Source organism: Hesperophylax consimilis, chromosome 4, assembly GCF_061612785.1.
Source record: "Hesperophylax consimilis isolate HC1 chromosome 4, BYU_Hcon_1.0, whole genome shotgun sequence".
Taxonomy (NCBI): domain Eukaryota; kingdom Metazoa; phylum Arthropoda; class Insecta; order Trichoptera; family Limnephilidae; genus Hesperophylax; species Hesperophylax consimilis.
Window position 1 is genome coordinate 25,582,169 of NC_142839.1, and position 20,983 is coordinate 25,603,151.

At 34.1% G+C, this 20,983-nt stretch overlaps 1 protein-coding gene, 1 non-coding gene and 1 pseudogene across 2 annotated transcripts in view; all 3 read right to left on the reverse strand.

Annotated features, from left to right (window-relative positions):
• Nucleotides 1-20,983, reverse strand: part of LOC149424423 (uncharacterized) — a 148,739-nt gene that overhangs the window by 77,931 nt on the left and 49,825 nt on the right. Inside the window, exons 3-4 of the mRNA XM_089651552.1 lie at nucleotides 14,311-14,414; nucleotides 3,879-4,046 (exon numbers count right to left, since the gene is read on the reverse strand). Of these exons, the coding sequence (XP_089507678.1) occupies nucleotides 3,879-4,046; nucleotides 14,311-14,414 (272 nt within the window). The remainder of the gene's footprint in view (nucleotides 1-3,878; nucleotides 4,047-14,310; nucleotides 14,415-20,983) is intronic.
• Nucleotides 3,004-3,125, reverse strand: LOC149424425 (5S ribosomal RNA; annotated as a pseudogene).
• LOC149424426 (small nucleolar RNA U3) lies at nucleotides 16,971-17,184 on the reverse strand. Its single transcript, XR_016302151.1, has one exon. It is a non-coding gene; the product is annotated as a small nucleolar RNA U3 (small nucleolar RNA).

Here is a 20,983-nt window from a genome sequence, read left to right on the forward strand (position 1 = left end):
CCCTAAAATATTAATAATACCTCCAACTTCTGACATTTTCCATGCATTACAATGGCCATGAAAAATATAATTATAAAATGTGACACCATGAAAATATAATCATAAAAAATATAACTCAGCAAAGCTGTGTTAGGTAAGTTCCAGCATTTTGTGTTCATGTTGAAGAAAGTGTTGAAGTTATAAATCATTGTGAATGTTGATGTTCTGAATGTATTATTGAATATATTTATATACAATATTAATATAAGTAATACATTTTTACATGTTAAAATTTTAATTTCAAGTATTTTATAACCTTTCTTAACAGAGTTACTAGCCGCTTTAATATATTTTATGTATGAGTAAAAAAGCAGTAAGATCGTATGTGGGTCATCTAATTTTGTTTCTATAATTTAGTAACGTAAAATAAAGACTATAATTTCACATAAAATCCATTGAAATGTATTAGAGAAAACTAAGGCGCACAATTCATGCCGCCACGTGGCGCTAGTGTAGCATGTTGCTATAAGAATAATATATATTGGAAATGTCAGAAGTTGGAGATACCTGATATTACTGATTGCAAATCACAAAAAATTGTTACTTCCAATTTTCCACATTTTTAAATTAAATGTTTTAAGTGTGATATTTTCACCAACATTTTCTTTAAATCAATTTAAATAAAGCAACATTAACATTTTTAAATTTATAAATGTAATTAGGTCGCGGCGTGTTATTTTTTAATAATGAAATTGATAATAATATCACTGCGTTGAAAAATATTTGGCTGGTCAACGCCATCTATACGCAGATGCTTGAACTATGTTATGAAGTATTCTTGCAAACCTAAATTCTGGAGATAGATGGCGGAAGAGAACGGAACGGAACAAACTCCGTCAAACTCATTTACTATAATAACGTTGAAATGACGTGTCTTTTAGAAAATTAAAAGGATAATAACACATGCATTCTCATTATTATTATTAATCATGTGAAGATTATCTAGGTATCTGCCATGGTGGTTACTACAATTCCTAATAATATTTTTACATATTATGTAAAGGAGCATTTCCAAGAAATTTCAAATGCCTTATTGTACAGCAGTGATGACACATACCGTGAAAATGAAAATCGGTAGATTTAGATTAGATACGAAATTCGGTAGAATTCATGGGGGGGGGAGTGGCTAGGGAATTTCGTGAGAAATAATTCCCCACATTTTTTCGAATCCATGGGTAGTTAATTCCGAAAAGAATAAATTCCCCACATTGCGATTTTCGGTAAAAATTGCCCACAATTCAAAATCTTTAAGCTGGCTTTGTTAGATTTTCGGAAAATTTCAGTTGATTTTCACAAATTTCGGTAGATTTTCTGCAAATATCGGTAGTTTTTTTACCAAAATCGAAATTTCGGTAGGTAGGTATGGCATCGCTGTTATACAGGTACAACTAAATAAATAAATTATATTCATAAATTATTACAGTGTGACCATAGACGGAGTTTAAATCGGTTTTCAGTGTTTCGCGTGATTCGAGGAATATTGTCAATTTTCTTAGGTATTCAAAATAAAAGGTGTTGGAAATTGTGTTCAAAATCAGATGTTTTTAAGCCTTGTGGTTTTGCCAGTTAAGAATATAACCATAATATACATATATTTCAGTGTTTCTCAATGTGGGCGTTGACGCCCCAACCGGAGGGGAAATTAAATGTTTTGAGAGGTAATGGGCAAACGATTTTGTAAAATTGAAAAATATCTTTAGAGTGCGTCCCTGAATTTCTGGAAAAAATGGCAATACCAGCGTAAATAGCTTGGGTGCATCACATAGATCAAACTGTGGAGTTAATGTAATATTATCTAAAATATTTTTTTAATTAATTAATTAGTAAAACGCTTGGTGAGATCCCCCTTGCAAACATGCAGCTTTCAATATAATATATACATAATATTTGTTTTTTTTAATCCGAACCAAAAAATGTTGCTGCTAAAATAGTTTTTTTTTCCTTGTCAGAAACAAAGTTGAGAAACACTACTCTATCTATGTAGTAACAAATAACCCATAATGTTTTCTAACATTTCCCTTACATTCTGATGGCAACAGCTACATTAGCGCCTCCTAGCGGCGTGATGATCTGTGAGCCTTAGTTTTTATTTCTAAATTTATGGATTTTATGTGTCTGTAATAAATACCTACTTTATTTTACGTTTATAAATTAAGAGACGATTTTACCGCTTTTTTGCTCCCTTGAAAAAAATATGAATGCGGCTATTAGGTACCTATGTCCTTGACGGCTTAGAAATGTAATAAAATACTTATTTAATTGTAAGAAAAAAAAATATTTGTCTTACTCCTACTCTTACTCCAACTCGTTACTCAACGTTTTTGGTGTTTGTAGTTATAATATCCGTAAACTGTACACACATAATCTACTTTATGGGACATTTTTATGTATTTTTCATTAATATTGATCAAAATACAAAACACTGCCACCAAGTACCTACTAAATAAATTCAATTTGCCGTCATTGAAAGGAATGTCAAAGTCAATATACTACCCTAGCGCCTCTAGCGGCCAGCGTTGTTGATATTGACGTATAGGTACTAAGAAAATTTAAGATATAAAAAAAAGAGAGCTACGCAGTTTTCCCAAGCGGTCACCCGTCCAACTACTGACCGCGCCCAATGTTGCTTAACTTCGGCGATCAAACGAGAACCGATGTGTTCAACATGTTGTCGTTGTTCGGAAAATGTAAAAGTTTGATATTGTGGATTAGTAATATTACTTTACACATAGCACTCTTTTTAGGGTGAATTGCCTAATACAAAAAATATTACTTTATAGGTATTAAAGAAAATCTGACACTGCCAGAAAATTGAATAAGCAACAAAAAAAGGTTGTAGACACAAAAACACATGCGGTATTACCAAGTGACAAAATGGAATAATGTTAAAATTCGATTCGTTTTATGAACCGTTTGTAAAAATAAATTCAATATGAAGCAGCAAAAAAAGAATGGCCGCGGTGTTCCCAAGCGTTGCACGCGGTGTTCCCAAGCGGTCACCCATCCAAGTACTGACCGCGCCCAATGTTGCTTAACTTCGGTGATCGGACGAGAACCGGTGTGTTCAACATGGTATGGTCGTTGGCGAACGTGGGGAGTTTAATATTGAATAAGTTCTAACAAAAAGATGAAAGTAGTTGGCTTTGATTAGAAGTATTTTGCTCATAACGGTAATAAAGCTGTAATAGCTACAGGTAATAAACTTAACAGACTGATAAGAGATTGATATTTTCAGTTATAATGCTAAAAAAACTACTTACCTGAACAAAATTGATCTTTGTATCGTCATTAATTTTCCTTCAGTATATTTACACTCTTACCTGGAGGTCGAGCACGGACGATGGCCAAAGCCTTATGTCAAGACGATATTGACGAACTCCTTCATCTATGATCAGTTAGCGTTAGAATATGATTCCGACAGTCGGTAGACAATTGCGCTACTTCTAGCGCGGCCTCCAATGAGTCGTATAAACTGTCTGAGGTGAACTAACTAAGCTCTTAGAATTGAAATAAATCGTAAGCACGATCCATAGACTTAATTAATTCATCTAAGACGCGATCCATTATTGATTCCGTTCCAAGTCGGAGATACAATGGTTGTTAGTCATAAATTATAACAAAAGACCTCAAGAACTAATTAACTCCCTTTTAATTTTAGTGTTAAAAGTAAAGTTTAATTAAATTTATTAAATGTCAAGGAAATCGAATTTTATTTTCCTAACGTGCGTAAAAATCATAAAGGTAAGTATTATAACTCAGTTTAGTAGGCAATAGATTTTTGTTTTAATTATACTTGCATTTAATACATTGACTGAAATTGTGTACATTGATTGTCTTACTTCTCAGCGATAGGTCCAACACCGACAGCCTCACTGCCTGTCCCTTTGGAGCTCTGAGGAGCCACCGGCAGGCCCCGTCCCCCACGTAGTATCGCGGGTAGCCGGGGGTCTGCACGAACCCCTCGCCTACTTGCACCTCCTCGTTGCAGAACTTGGTCACCCTGGATCCTGAAAAATTGATTATTTTACAACGAATCGTTTGCTTGGCAACAAACAAATGTATAAATCAGCTGAAAATGATAAGTAAGTAACCAAAAATTTGTCAGTTAAAATTCTATACGCTTACAGAAAATAAGTTTCCTGAAAAATTGCATTCCAGAAAATAAGACTTCTGAAAAATCACGTTCCTGAAAATCAGCGTCTTGAAAATCAGCTTTTTTAACAGTTTCCGAAAATCGGTTTAGGTGATAATCAGATGTGGGGCATTTCTAGCTTATTTCTAATTATTTATTCGGTGCACGAAAGTCAATAATGCCCTTAGATCAGTTTATAAAAAGTTTTTGAAATCTGGTTTCGTGAAAATAGTTTATCGATAATCGATTAGAAAAAGTCTCTATCTAAAAATAAGGTTCCTCTGAAATATTACTGTATATTTTAATATAATAATCAGAATGAAAAATGAGTACAGCTTTTCATTTCTAGAATAGTATGCTTTACCCAAAGTTCGAATCATACCTCTATGATTAGTGTTGAGTACCTCACTCAAGATGCACTACAAATGTCCCGTACAAAAACGCAAAAAAACACCTCACTAAATGTATTTGTCCCACCTCTTTGTATGACAACAAATGAGGTGATGAGGTGATCGGTGTATTAGCACTACATCACTACATTTCGTGTGTGTTACTTTTTTGTACCAGAGCCGTGAGGTGATGTGGTGAGGTTATGTGAACACCGCGCAAGAGTCCCAACTACTCCCGAGGGGTGGGGGGTCGTTGACGGAGCGTTGTGATGAGTGGGGATACGGGGGGGGGCAAGTATGTGAATACCGCACAAGAGTACTAACTGTTCACAACCTCCTGGAGGCAGTTGGGGGACGTAGCACTACCGTTTGACGCATAGTTTATTTTTCTCTGAAACACTCTAGCCATCCCCCTCCCCCTTGGATACAAAAATATTGCCACACCTCACCTCTATATTTGAGTATCTCATACATACTGATATCGTGTCCTACCCAACACTATCTGCGAAATGAACAAAATTCAATTAAAAAAGCAGGTTTTGTAAGAAAACACTTTTATAAGACTAATTATTTGTAATGTAACCTATTAGTTATATAACGAATAGTCTACGAAAGTATTTCTACGACTGTACAGGCAAATCATTTTAAAGGAACCCTTGCTTTTGTAGTGCTGTCCTGAATCTGGATGGATAAAAAATAATTTTATCTTTCTATGTATATCAATCTTATTCATATATTTATATAAATAGTAATATCTGTGTCGGGCGGGTGGACAGCATGTATCGGCCGTTTGTACGATTTTTACACAAATTTACAGTTTTATTCCGAGACTGGTGAAACATGATTGATTGCACACCTGACCTTCAAAACAAAAGGAAGGTCACTGTGTAAGTCTGATTTCGAAAAACTCTATATAAACCCCGTGAGACTTCAGATATTTAATAATACAACAACTCTTTGTGAAGCCCGGACAACGCCGGAGTTATAGTTATTTAATAATAATTTTGGTTTTGTTGGGAAGCAGAACAATGAAATATAAAAAAAAAACATAAAAAGAACAATGTCGAATTAAATCGCGAAAATATTTCAACGTGATTGATAAACGTCGTTATGCAGAGTATCTCTGGGCATTTGCGGGGCAAGAGGGGACTGGGGAGGGGGGACTGTTCCAAACTAGGTCGAAAAACTCTTTTGAAATATTCGATTCCATTGGTGTGCACAAATACATTTAAAGTCCCCTTTAAAATGATTTTCCTGTAAGTTCATTAAATATTCATGAATTCTCTAGGGTTTCAGTTGTCGTGTTTCTTTATTTGTGACCTTTGTTTTAATCCAACCGTAAATTAGCTGGCGATTTGGAGATAAGGACATTTTTGGAATATGCAAACGTGAACCATTACAAAACCAATCAATAAAAAGGGAAATGTTAAAGAAAGTTATACATATATTATATTATGTGCCTGTTTTAACCCCTTTTAGGAATGAGACCACCTTTTATCTTTGTCCTTAGTCTAATTATTGGATTAATTATTTAAAAAAATATATTACATATAGAATACAAAAATATAGTACCTACTGAGAAACCAAAAAAGCAGTGCCATAATAATTAAGAAATACAGTAAATATACCTATACTACACGGTGTCCGGAAACTCGTAGAACAAGCGGGAAACTGGTGAATATACAATATCACATTTTGAATCGATTTTGTGGAATAATTTTTTTAGTTTTGGGTTTTAGTTTTTGAGTAAATCGAGTCCGAGGTTGGATTTTTTAGGTTAATCGGTTGCCCAGTTGTTAATATCGGCTGTTTATGTGTAGACCCGGGTCCAAAAGTTTTTTGTAACTCTTTAGTTAAAACAAGTAAAAGGAAATTCGAAATGTCTAACATTTTTAACATTAAAAAAAGTTTTCTTGGGTTATCTATATATATTTGTATACTCACTCCACACGGGAGGTCCTGAGGAAAATAATTTCCCTCAGGGCCTATGTCATCTTTGAAGATGTCGTGTGAAGGGCCTTTTTACGCGATGTAGATTCTCCAGTTTCCAGCTTGTACTATGTGTATGTCCGCTGCGGTTTACAAGTTTGTAGATTTGAGTTTTAATTTGGTTTTTTTTTGGAATTTCTTCCCTTTATAAGGTCCCGCAATCCCAATCTATACCAATTTAAAACAAGTTTCTCTTTAACCCTTTAAGTTTTAAGTTCCAAAAAAAAAATATTTTTTTAAGAAAATATCTATACATATGTTATGCGGAAACATTAATTACATATATGAAATTCCCTCGATTGTAAAAAATCGCAAAGTAAGCTCCGAAAATTATTTAAAACACGTTTTGTTCTTCCACTTTAATGTGTTATAGGCATTAAAAAATCACAGTGTATCTTTAAATGCAACTAAAGCAATTATCGAGAAGTTTTTGATCTATTTCAAACGATTCGTGTTCTATTAAATATTTTCACAATTTTCGCTTGATTATTATCGTTTTTTTATATTACCGCGGTCCCTCATTTTCTCCAGCACTTTTATCACATTTGTTCAGTTTGCAATGTTTTCTATGTATTTCAAATGCTTTAAATACACTTATTTTTTTAATTTTCCGTAATAAAAGTACTGTTTTAATACTCGATAAAGATATTTGCCCCAACGATAGACACCGTAATCCAGTACGAAACTTTGGCTAAAGAAGGAGGTAGCGCAACACGGCATAATACCCCAAAAATATATCATTATAAAAATTTAGAAGACTTTCAGCCGCACGAACAAAAATAAACCATTGTATGTAGGTATTACTTATTTTTAGGAAATCAAAACATAGTACCTAATCCTTCCCGAATTTTATTTTAAAAAATTATATTATGGGTATTTATTTCGAGAGGTATTCATAATAATTCCACCATTCCATACTAATAATTTCTGTGGTACGCCTGTCCTGTACATAGAACGACTTTCCTACCTGCTTACCTGCATTATTTCTGTATGCCTAATGATGATTGATGAGGTGTAGGTATAATCGGAACATGCCGAACGATACAACAAGGTACCTACGAGTAACAAAAAATGACAACAAAAAACAACAACGACATTTTTGGTACTATTACTACCGCCAATTTTATTAAAAATATAAATCGGTTTTCTAAAATCAGTTAAACAACATTTTTATTTTGCTGTTTGATTTTTTAAGACACCACGATAGCGGAAATAAATGAATTTTATCTCGATTGGGCCCACTATACTATATTGGCCCCATGACTGTTTTCTAGGTCACTTTTTGTTTAGATTTCTGTGAATAATCACTCATCATGGCTAGTGATGGGCATTGGGCATCATTACGATATTTATTCTCCAGAGTATTCTACATAAATTGATTAAAATTCATACGAAATATTTCTCCCTAATAATAAATAGCATATAATGTTAACAGATTAACAAAAAAAAACATGATTGTATAATTTTTACAGCACAGTGTTTGAGAAAAATCACCTCCTTTGCGTTGTACAAATTTTACTTGCCCGTTATTAGTTTTTTATGTGAATACCGCACTCAACTGCTCCCAATCGTATGGAGCCATTGAGACTATGACATCCTCAATTAGGTTGTGAGGCTGAAGGTAGTGGAGAGGGAGAGGAGATGGGGTAGATGAAAGTGGGGGAGTACCTGGTCATTTAGATCTGGTCCCCAAACACGGCTAAAGCCATTACAAGCAACGTTTAGATTATGAATGGTGGTCTTAACACCAGGGCAATACTGAGAGAATCTTCCACTTAGGATAAGTTAACGAAGTAACTATGGTTTCGTTGTTGGTTTGACCAACATGTCCGAGCGGCTGTTTCGAAAAATCGATAGATATGTGTAGGTATAATCGGAAGTTCGATTATTTCCACCTCTAAACATGGCATGACTAATTCCCTTTGTTTCTTTGTTAAAATGTAAACAAAAACTTGATGTAAAAACACGTGGCCCTTTTGTGAATAAACTTTTAATGCGATGTTGTTGATTCGGGTTTTGATAAAAACAAAAAGTTTCGCGTTAAATCAGAAAACTTTGTTGCTGAATAATAAAACATATTAAATAATCGCTCTCGGGACGATGAAAGACCAAGTTTGTAACAATCCACCCGAAAGTTTTAAAATAAAAAAAGTTGCGCTTTTCTAAAAACATGAGAATTTTGAACTTCGCGCACAATTCATTTCTTAGAAATTTAGTCTTGAGAAGAAGAGAATAACTAAACAGCACCTGACTAATATTTAGATAGCAGTTAAACTTGCTCAGTTAAACTATGTTTGCTTCAAAGTTAAAGAAGTACAATAGAAATGTGAACACGAACACAGTGACTCGGTGATGAGGATGAAATTATTTATTTTTAGTTTTGTGGTTGTTGTTGTGTCTCCGGGTTTTATCACAAACTCTCTTACTAAATAAAACTTCGACTCAACTAATCACTTGAACTTAATGTGATAGATTGACAATGGGCTCTGATGTCTTCGATCAGCATGCGGTTGGAATAATGAGGATTGAGTTTCCCAACTCATTGATTATACGCTCAGTCTCTACAATACTTCACAACTAAACGCCTTCTATGGGTAACCTTATAGTCTAATAACTAGCGCCATCTATGGATGAGGTCTTACACTAATATCATGTACATTACAGTTGTGATTAGGCTAGAGTGCAATGGATAGTCTAGAAACCATCAATTGTTTTATTCGTTAAATATACCTCCGTCTAATATTATTTGTAGTAAGATTATTGAAATTTTATTTTCCACGAATTAGCATGTTGTAAGATTATTGAAATTTTATTTTCCAAAAATAAGCATGCTGTACTGGATATACCTATACATACATACCTACCCACTGACATTTACTGTAAAAATGCCGGTTTCCTCTCGGGGGTACCTTGGGTAAGGATTTGCAATGTCGCGAATGTCGTCGGACAACTGACAAGTTGGGCAAGTTGTTTGCGTATTTATTGGGTTAAAATACAGTTTCTACACGTGTTAATGTGGAGCAATTATTCTTATATCTAAACAGAATATTATAAAGCGTCATAGCGTCTTGAACTGGCGATGTGACACGTGTAAGGTGATTTAAAATCTTATCAATGTGACCCATCGTGTGAGATAAGCCTCAAAGGATTCGACATCGTAAAATGTGTGAAATAAGAATATTCATTTTCTTAATTATTTAATAATTATTAGGTACATCCATTGCTGTCCGGTACACATGTGTTTCGGTACATAGTTGAGGAGAAAGTGGCAAAATTTTCCAAAAATATGCTGAAACCGTATTCCAATTTCAAACTACGGAGAATAGCTTTAAAGTTTGGTAGGTAAGCTGGAAGTTGAAATCTCTTGGTGTAATCCAATGTAGCAAACGTCTGCCAAAGTTTCTCGTAAATCAATCAAAATGTTAAAATATGTAAAAAAATAATTAAAAACTTAAAATCTATAAAACGATAACATGTGTCTAATTTTCATATAACAACATATTCATAAAACTTCCTGATGTTTTTCAATAAAATTTTGAGAATTTAAAAAAATGGCGCAATAAAAGTGATTACTTGTGTCATACATGTATTAAAAATTAAAAATGTTTTATATATATTATTTGTAGAACCTACAGACAAGCCGTCATGTGTGACAGCTTTGTGGGACTGCATATACCTGTATCTTTAAAAATTTATAATAAATAAAAAAAAAAAAAAAAAAAAAACTTAATTATCATTATTTTCTAGCGCAGACTCGTGAAAAGTCATAGGATAGTCTGAATTCTCGACAATTCAGTTCCAACTTTGAAATTGGCAATTAAAATAATTTTCTGTTCAAAATATTGCATTATAAATGGGTACTTTATCTGCTTGTCTGAATTCTTCAAACAATCAGTTCCAATTTATAAAACAATGTTGAAAAATAAACTTACATTCAAAGCAAATTTGAGTTCATTGAACCAGGCTAACAAACACACATCACAAATGAAATGTGTATGTATTTTGTGTTTTGATATCCCTAAGAACCGGTATCCAAAGAACTAAGGGATAGATTCCGTACCTTATGGTACCTAGTAGATTGCTGATATTTGTTTTTAAAACATTTTCCGTTCGCTGCTGAAAAAATCATTGGTTTTATGTCCCGTATTAATCCTAAGAGACTCCGAGACAGAATGTAGAACATAATTATTCACAAAATTCTAAAGGGACGCTTTTCGCGTGGTTCCGGAAATTTGTCATTAATCACGGACCCTAAAAAGGGTCAGGGCTTTTGATTACCCCTAGCGTCCAAAGACGTCCAAAAACTGCCTACTTATTCATAGTGACGTTGAAAATTTTTCTTATCCGCAAATCTAATTTATTATTAACAATTTTTCTTATCAGCAAGGCTACGAAAATAACTGAAACAGCCTGTTTCCCAATCTTACCCTGACTTTCTTAATCTGTTTTGTGTTCTCATTCTTTATACTGTAACTAAAAGGAAGAGATTTTTTTATGTGACTTTACTTAATTTTTTCTGGCTCCGGAGATATGATAGAATATATTATGCAGCATTACATTATATCCTTGCACAATTTCCGTCTTACTAATTAGATTCTTGCACGCCGGTTCAACGTTGTTGTGGTCAGAGATATGCTTTATTTCAAATAAATCCATTTCAAATGGAAATGCAAAATGCAAAATGGGTATTTTCCATTTTGCATTTTAAATGCTTTTCTAGAAACCATTTTTCATTTTGCATTTTAAATGCTTTTCTCAATGCATTTCCATTTTAAATGCTTTTTTGCTTCATTCTTCCTACTATCTCCACTCATCTTTTTTTCATAAGCCCCAAATATCAGTCGGTCCTCAACCTCGCTATGAGAGATAATTTACATAAGTTGCTCCCTGGTAGGAGCCCTGGTAATTGAATGATACAATTAAAAGAAATACTGATTCAAATACTGAACATGGGGCCATGACGCTGTAATATTAAATGTTAGATAGCAGTTTCTATGTTTTTACGTTGGCAACAGTCCCGCGCAATTTTTTGTGGTTTCATAATCTGTAGTCGTGGTGTTTTTGGATTTACCATCATGCAATATGTTTGTTTAAATAGATGTCCATTATTAAATGACAAAATTATTTAAAAATTCTATAATTATTTTAATTGTTTGACCTGAGAAACCATTTTGCATTTTCAATGCATTTTGAAAATAGGTATTTTGCATTTTGCATTTGAAATGCTTTTCTAAAAACCATTTTGCATTTTGCATTTTCAAATGGAAAAGTTTTGACCCATTTCCATTTTGCATTTCAAATGGTTTTGGGTACCCATTTTGCACATCTCTGGTTGTGGTAAAGTCGTTCTTGATCGTGGTTTAAGACCGTTTTAACCAAAAGAACGCCATTGTAATAAGTCAAGTTTTTCACAGTTCTGAACATACACGCCACGGGTACGTATACATTTGCGAACCGAATCGCGAACCGTACCACGAATTACAGGAAAGGAACGAATCAACTGCAAGCGGCGTTTCGCGCCATTTGCGGTTGCTTCGTTTCTTTCCCATAAGTTGAGGTTCAGTTCGGCAGTTCAGCTCGCGGATGTATACGTGGCATAATATTTACACCGCGTTTATGTAAGGGGGTTTATGGTTAGACGTAATATAATTTGAATAAAAATACTTTGTTTGAACACCACTTTATTTAGTCGCGTCGTTGTTTACAATGAATTAAAAAAGATTTTATAATCTTTGTAATTTTTAAGTGGAGAAATTCCACTTACATTTACACAATACGGCTTGCCGTCACGTTTTTAAAAGTATTTAAAAAAAATCAGCCATACTCATTTTTCTTCGTGCGTGTAGTATCTTCCCACGCTTACCTTCTTATTTCACGAAATGCGCGTAACTTCTACCGTTTAGCCGGAATTTGCAATTATTATAGCATTTTAAACCGATTAAATTTTGAAAGTGAACCTAGAACAAAGATTCTCATGCAGTCGAAGATTTTATACCTGACTCAAGTGTCAAGTGGTGTCGGGATTTACGGGACCTTTTCAACCGAGGATGTCTGCCTGGAGGACAGATAAGCCATATTTTGTTGAAAGTTTTTGTTTTTATTTTCTGTTTTTGTTTATGTATTTTGTTACAGATGACACACATAAACTTCACTTTGACTTTGGTTCAAGATTTTGTTTATGATAGCCTGCGATAAGCGAGCCCTAAGGGTCTGAGACAGAGGTGTGAAATCGTCGGATCACGACAATAGAAAGAATTTTATTTTTTTATTTTTTTTGCTGGATTTTATTTAGGTATTGGAGCCAGGAAGGAGTCTGAAAGGGTCGAGAGGATGCACTAGGTGGCATGAAAGGCTGGGAGGTGACTGGAGAGACTAGGGTAGACTAGGATGAGGTGATTTTGCACAGCGGTGCTGCCAAGGTCTTTTATCTATGTGAGGATGTTGTGTCGGCGCTCTTTATTGGCAGCAGACACATGTCAGCGCTATATTAGCGGCGGACACATGCCTGAGCGGATGACGAGCCTCGTGCTGGCACAGTTGGTGGACGGGGTAGTAGAACGGGACTGCAGCAGCTGGTACAGTTCCTTCGCTACCTAGGACTCTTGCAGCAGAGTCTCCATCTTCTGTCTTTGTCGAGCGACACAGCGGTGCTGCCAAGGTTTGTTGTCTATGTGAGGATGTTGTGTCGGCGCTCTTTATTGGCAGCAGACACATGTCAGCGCTATATTGGCGGCAGACACATACCTGAACGGATGACGAACCTCGTGCTGGCACAGTTGGTCTAAATAACAAATGTAGATCCTAGGAAATAAACTGTACAGCGCCCTTGAGGTGATTTTTCACAAAAACGGCGCTCTACAAATTATCCAATTATTATTATTATTATTATTGGCCACAATCAAACTTAATAAAAATCACGGTCTAAAACCCCGAAACTTACCATATTCCTTTCCAAAGAATAAACTAAATCTTCTCAAAGCCTCTCGTGCGAATCTACGAATGTATATATAACGTCCACTGAAGTGGTAAGATACCGGACATATTTAGCGATAGCCCCTAGAACTTTATTTCTCGAATCTCTTGTTTTCACTTGACTTCACTTGACCGAAACTTCATTGTCTCTAGTTGTTGTTGTCCTTTAAGGCGAAGCTTAATGCTAAATCAGTATTTTGATTAATCTTTATAACGAATTGGTGTACATTATGAATACCAAAAAATGTGATTTAGATAAATTGAAGGTTATACTATCGCTTCGCTTGAGTAGAATACAAATAAAAAAATAAATTACTCAATAAAAAATATAAATATAAACTACTAAAAAAAATATTTATTCAATAGAAATATATGAACGCGTAAAGGAAACAATTAAAAAAAAAATACAGTATTATAGCTAAGATTTTCTGTGACAGTTTCATCTGATTAACTTTTTTGCTTTATTGTAAAATTATTTACAAAATAAATAAACACCACTTTTTTATTCAAATCGAACGTTTCTAGACTCCGTTTGTCAAGCGATTTTAATGCCTATTACCTACAATATGAGGTATACCAAGATTTTTGGCTTGTACCTTCCTCTTAACATACTAGTTTTATTCTTACATATAACTATATGTTATAAGTATATAATTTATGCACCGTTATTGGACGATTGGTATTTATTTTTTGCAATGTGTGCCTTCTGTCTGTTGTGTGGGTACAATATAAATAAAATAAAATAATGTTTCGAAGGTTTTTTTTATTAAATAAAATCGGTTTTCTTACCATCCATGCAGGCGTATTTAATATAAATAAATCCAGGTCCCCAAGATCTAGACTCCTTGTGATCCAAATTTAGGATGAAACTGCAGTGGTTGACCCCCGAGCACCTGGAATAATGATAATAAAAGTTGAAACAGACGCATCAACATTTAAAAAAAAAAACTAGTTTTATCGATAAGGTTTGAGATCGTTGTAGCAGTAATGAGAGGCTACATCCCACGAGCAAACACACGGACACACGGTGTTGACAAGAATAATAGATAATAGAAACAAAATGGAAATATGACATGTAAGTATGACATGAGCTATGACCGAACGGGGCCAATGAAAGTTATGCGTTTGGTGTGAAGGTAAGAACAAAATGCGTAGATTAGGCGATTTGCAGTAGTTTAGGTCACACTTTTTGTGCGTGGTTTTGCTGTGTTCAAGCGACAAGAGTTTTTAAGTGTTCAACTCAAATCCAGCTTTGCAAATTAAGATGAATTTGGTTTTTTATGTGAAACCGCTCAAGAGCCCCAACTGCTCCCAAGCATCTGAAGCCAGTGAGACAATGGCATCCTCAATTGGGCTGTGTTATTTCACTTAAGGAAGTGGAGAGGGGAAGGAGATTTGGAAGATGACATTGGGGAAGTAACTGGCTATTCAGACCAAACACGGCTGCAACATTTTCAAGCAACATTTCAAGCAACATTTTAATTCTGAATGGTGATCTTTCACCAGGGCGATACTGAGAGTTGGGATTATATTCCACTCTGGAAAGTTAATTAATTTAATAAAAAAAAATTAAACTCAAATTAATTTAATCAAATTTTATTCAAACGCATTACAACGGGAAAAGTCAAGAAGTAAGAAAGGGGGACATGTATTACCAAACGGTATATATATATAATTATTTATATACAAATATTTTTATCTTTCATCTTCCATAAGCATTTCCATCACGAGCTATGGAGTTTATAAATGTCTACTTACCTGTAAACATATGAGACTTAAACGCGACAGTTACAGTAAAAATCACTTCCCAAATTATGGAAATCATACTTAGTAATTTCTTCGTCTAACGTACAACAACAAAAATTGTCAAAAATCACTGTATGAAAAACTAGAAAATAGATAACTTACATTTTTGTCTTAAAAATGAATTTATTGTTTCGACTTCCTTAAATGATATACACGTAATTATTTCAACTAATAACCTAATCTTTATTTTACTTTTAACTTTATGTGTGTCAATATGTACCTATATAAAGCTAATTATGTTATAATAAATATGTATTTTTTTATGTTTCCGCAAAACACCTATTATATAAATATAATTATATGAGGTACTCCAGTGAAAAATATTATTGTTAAACATATATTCATATTCAATTTTTCAATTAAGTCCTAAACCCTGTATCTAAATTTCGCCAATAAACAATTAGATAATGTTAATTAAGTGTTACTCTCAAGTGACCTACCAGGTAAGTATTGTACTGTATATTTTCTCCATAAATAGTTAAGTAATAACACTGTAGAAATGTATTATAAGTTTGTACAGCGCCCTTGAGGTGTTTTTGCATAAAAACGGCGCTATAAAAGTCATCCAGGTATTATTATTATTATTATATTGATCGACAAACCATGATTCTGGATATATACATTTTATTATATATTATAAACAAAAAAACACCATCCCATTAAAACACTGGCTTTGTTTGGTACTACTGAACTGGTGATTCATCACAACCAGTCTACATGAATAATATATCTATGGTCTACAATATCCATATCAAGGTTGCTAAATCGTGGAGATGTAGTAGTGGGCGTAGTGGCCCATAACTGGAACTTTTCAGTAAACCTGAAAAGATTTCAGATACCAATCATGAAAATTTAACTAGAAAATCAAAATCCTCGAAATTTGGTTATCTTTCAAATTATATCGTTAGTACCCTTTGCACTCGAATGATTTTTGGTATGTGCATCCCGCCAAATCGAAGCACTTTTAAGAAAATAAATCATTTGAATTGAAATACAAAAATTTCAAAATTAAAATTGTTTCATTATTTTCGTTTTAGTAAAACAGGTATGTAAGATAATAAATTAACACAACAAATGATTATTCGAAGTTTTTCTTTGTATTGTATACTAAACTATATTTACATAACAACCCCCTATGTGAAGTCCAGGTTTACTTTCGCAATACAATCGAGTTTCTTTTCTTCCACCCTGATTTTTTCTGTAGGAACATACTGCACAGTCCTTAGTTCCAGAACGTAAAATATAAGTCGGTCTTTTGTAGGAAGAGTAGCCGAGCTTCGTACAAGTACAAATCAAGACAATCAAGTACCTCCTCGAAAATTTCCTTGTAATTGATTGATCGACCAGTAATCTCCCCTCGGTTCGATACCCCTCAACTTCCCTGCTTAGTGCTCGCACTGCTCAGCAGTCTCAGCACGCCTCAAGTCAGGACGTCATAGGACCTAGGGCCCGCCTCTAAATCAATCCACAGGTCGGTATTAAATACTTCCGAGTATTTTGTTACCGGTATTTCCTTATACCTGTACTGATGAACTCATTCTCTCATCGTACCCTACCCACCTACCCAGTAAAGAAAAGTACCCCCATTACCCACCTCTTACAGGAACACAACATTCGACAAATTTAAAAATAAATTAAAAAAGACCGCTCAGAAAGCGACGGTTCCCTAACCACCTGAGAAAACTCAGATGGCGAACGATCATCGATGGTCGAGAATCTGCCCAAAGGCTAACTCAAAACCTGCCTCACGCTCAAAGAACCGCGCCACATCTCCTCATCGCGGGGTGTAACTCTGGTAGAGTGTACACGTTACGAGGGAGGAAGTACTACAGAAATGATCCTGTGAAGTACAGTCCTACCGTTACAAGAAAATTTGAGCAATATATTGGTTTATTGGAATTATGGGTAAAAGAGCTACGAACGGAAGTGGCGCCACCTCTTCTAAAATGACTGAAGCACGTAGTACAGAATACAGCCACGCAGCGCATCGCAACGCGGCGCTACGTGGCGTACCGCGCTTCGCGCTTCGATTTAAAACGTGGTCGCATGAAATTGATTTTTCCTCACCGTATTTTCTAAATAAATTATGATTAAAGATCATTTCACCGTGCTCATTTTTCTTACGCGTAAGCGAGGTTTTCCGTTTTCAGAAGTTATACTTCCCTATACATTTTCAAATTCATAAAATTGAAAACTGAAATAATCGATTTTCGTTCGAGAAAGAAAATAAATACAACTATGTAGTATAATACGTATAACATCAGATACCTACCTACGTACGTAATTACCGTAAAAATATATATTTTATTTGAGGTGTATGTGTGTTAAAACAATGTATGATCGTGTGAGAAATGTGGAGATCAAGAAAAGTGCACGGCTGATGTAAGCGTAGAAAGGGACGCTTAGATGGTTTGGGTATGTAGAGCGAATGAGCGAAGAAAGGAGTGCAAGGAGAATATATGATGCGAATGGAAAAAACATGGTAGCAAAAGTCGGGGGTGCCCGAGGAAGACATGACACGATCAAGTGAATCAGATACTCAGATGGTTAGTTAGTTAGTATTTTACTGCATGACATAGCTTCATAAAATTTTGATAGGTTCACCGGAAGTATTTTTCAGGTATTATAAGCAGTGGCGGCTCGTGACTTGTGGGTGTTCTAGAGTAATAATTTTACAAAAAAATTGCATTATTGATGTTGTTGTAGCTGAAAAAAAATTATTTATTTTTCAAATTAAATTTTTTTGTTTGAAGATTTTCAGCAAATTTCAGTTTGGCAGTTGCGCCGCACAAATTTCCTAAAAATCTACATACAAAAAAATCTAATTTTCGAAAAAAATACAAAGCGTTTTCAGCTACAACAACATCAATAATGCCATTTTTTGTAATATTAGCACTCTAAAACGCCCAAAAGTCTCGAGCCGCCGTTATAAGTAGAATAATTATATTCAGCACTCAGTGAAAAGTCCACATTGAGTGAGCAAAATTTAATTATTTTAAATTAATATTCCGAAATTTAAGGACTCCGTTTTTTGGGCTTTAAATATGCCATGCCAACTAGTAGTTCTGTCAACAGTACCCCTCGCGTATAATAAAAATGTTTAAAATGTTCTGTTATTCAATAATTTAAAACACAAATAACTTTGTTTGAGCAATTGCTCCTGATGAGGTGAACTTTGTTCATGAAACATGTAGAGGTTATATATAAAACATTAGAGATTATATATTAAAGTGATGTAAACAAAGTTATTTGTGTTTTAATATAATAAATAATGACATCACAAAGTGATAAGATTCAGAAGAAATTTTCTTCGAAAAATTAGTAAATTAAAACTAAAATTTCCTCTAAATTCATAAGATTTGTAAGTAGGCACTTAAATCCTAAATTATAAACCATAAATATTTTACGTAGCTTTTTTATTTCGTATAAGGGATTATACAATTTTTCCAAATGTCACCATTTCGTTGCCATTTCTTTTTGATAGTTCGTAGTAGGAACCACGATCATGCGAACTCTGGCGTGATAAAAAGGTAATATTCAACAAGGCCACCATCTTGAACCGGAACGTAACAAATAAATTTACAGACAGATGAAATGACAAATCATCGAGTTAAAACAGGACTTGGCTAAGCTCAGTCAATTAACAATGTCTGGCTATTCACTGTCCAGGGTGCATGTACTTGCGTTGCATTGTGTCAGTTGTGTACCAAGTACAAACGTGTCCGATACTGTGATTGTTTGACGAGATTACGCGTTTCATGTAACACGGACGCATTTACATTCATAAATTAATGTTTAAATTATATATAGGAACATGCATCACGATACCCAATGCAATGTCACCGAACCCAACGCATGGTAAAATCATTAACATGAAATGCAAGTCAGTAAACAGAACATCATCTGGGTAAATATAAAATGATAAGTTTTAATGCATGTGATAAAGAACATTGCGTCTTTAATGTAGGTACAACAAATAAAAAAATGTCTTTTATTTTTTAAGTCTTCCCCACAGGAAAAACTAAACCCTTCCACACACTTTTCCACAAATGATAATCTAGTCAATCCACACTATGCAAGTGCATTATATAACCTGATAAGGTACAATAATCTATAATCACTAAAAATATTTTATATCTTGAATCACATTGTACTGTGTGTAAATCTAAAGGAATAAATAAATAAAATAAGCATAATACATACAAAAACAACACGTCAAATCACCAGAGATCAGATGAGAAAATAATTCACCGACTCCAGATATTTTCATATCAGAGGGTTCGGCTCGGTAGAACTTCTAATTGAACCTACAAACCCTACTGATCCCTCAATATAAATATTTAAAAAATCTTCTTTAATCCTACATGTATTTAAAATGACTGATTTTTGCATTTTTATTTATAAATTCTTTGACAGATCTAATACGCCTAAATTAATAACAAAAAATCAATACGCCTAACACAGGAATGATCACAGAAATCAATAATTATTATTTTTCTGGTACATAATATATTATACTATTTCAGCATGTTTGATATTTTTCTAATCACCACTCTTATGCATTTTGCGTTCTTCGTCCTGGGATTGAATATTGATTATACATTTGACAACATATTTTTTGAAATTGTACGTAATAAAAATGTGCATTGTAATAAATAGTATGCTCGGCCGAAAAAATGTTGCTATGTCAATCAATCGATTTCATAAAATAGAGCACTATCTAAATCGGTCCCATTATCGATCCTTGCAGTACCCCTAATGATTTCTACAATGGATTATTATCACGATGTAGTAATATTAAATTGGTGTGCTTTGTTGTTTGCTTTCTTTTCTTATTATATTATATAAATTGATAATTTGAAACCATTCGATTCTTTCCCTCCTATACCCTTTCAGTTTAATTTTTGGCTCAATCTTTTTTCAGATAGTGTTACAAATTGCTCTTCCAAAATCTATTGTTTATCCATCTCCTTTGAAATTTATCCAGTCACCTACCTTTTACTAAATGTAATGCTCTTTTGTATGCATTATTATTCTTAAGCCCTATTTATTTGTATTTGATCATATTTTAAGGAAATATTTGTATTGTCATGAACAGTTTGATCTTGACATTATTTTACATTGATGATGTATTGTTAATGCTGATTAAATTAAATGCTGTAAATTTATTGATAAAAGGTCACGATATGCTCGAGATAATTTCATTATTAGAACAGAGAATTTAGATAAATTCAACCGTTAGCTGTAAAAGCGCAATGCTGACTATGGCATTTCACTTTCAACTTTTCAACGCGTCTACATTAACACCCCGTTGCATAATAATTCTCTAACAGCGACATTTGTATCTCAATACCACCCCTGCATAATGTCATCTAAACTGCATCGCAGATTAATTCCACCATCCATCAAAGGCTGGAGGAACGACGCACTAGTGCTGACAAATAATATGCCTTTTCTTTCTATTCTCCTACGAGGACAATAAATAAAACGCGACGTCATTCCCGAAATCTGGCACAGAGTGTGATAATAGTAACGCGGTAACTACTATTGAGTTCTTTTCTCAATGGAGAATGAACATTGGAATAACCAACAACCAAACACCTAAACATTAGGGGAACCCAGTCCACAGAAACACATCGGCTCTGCATACAAAAGA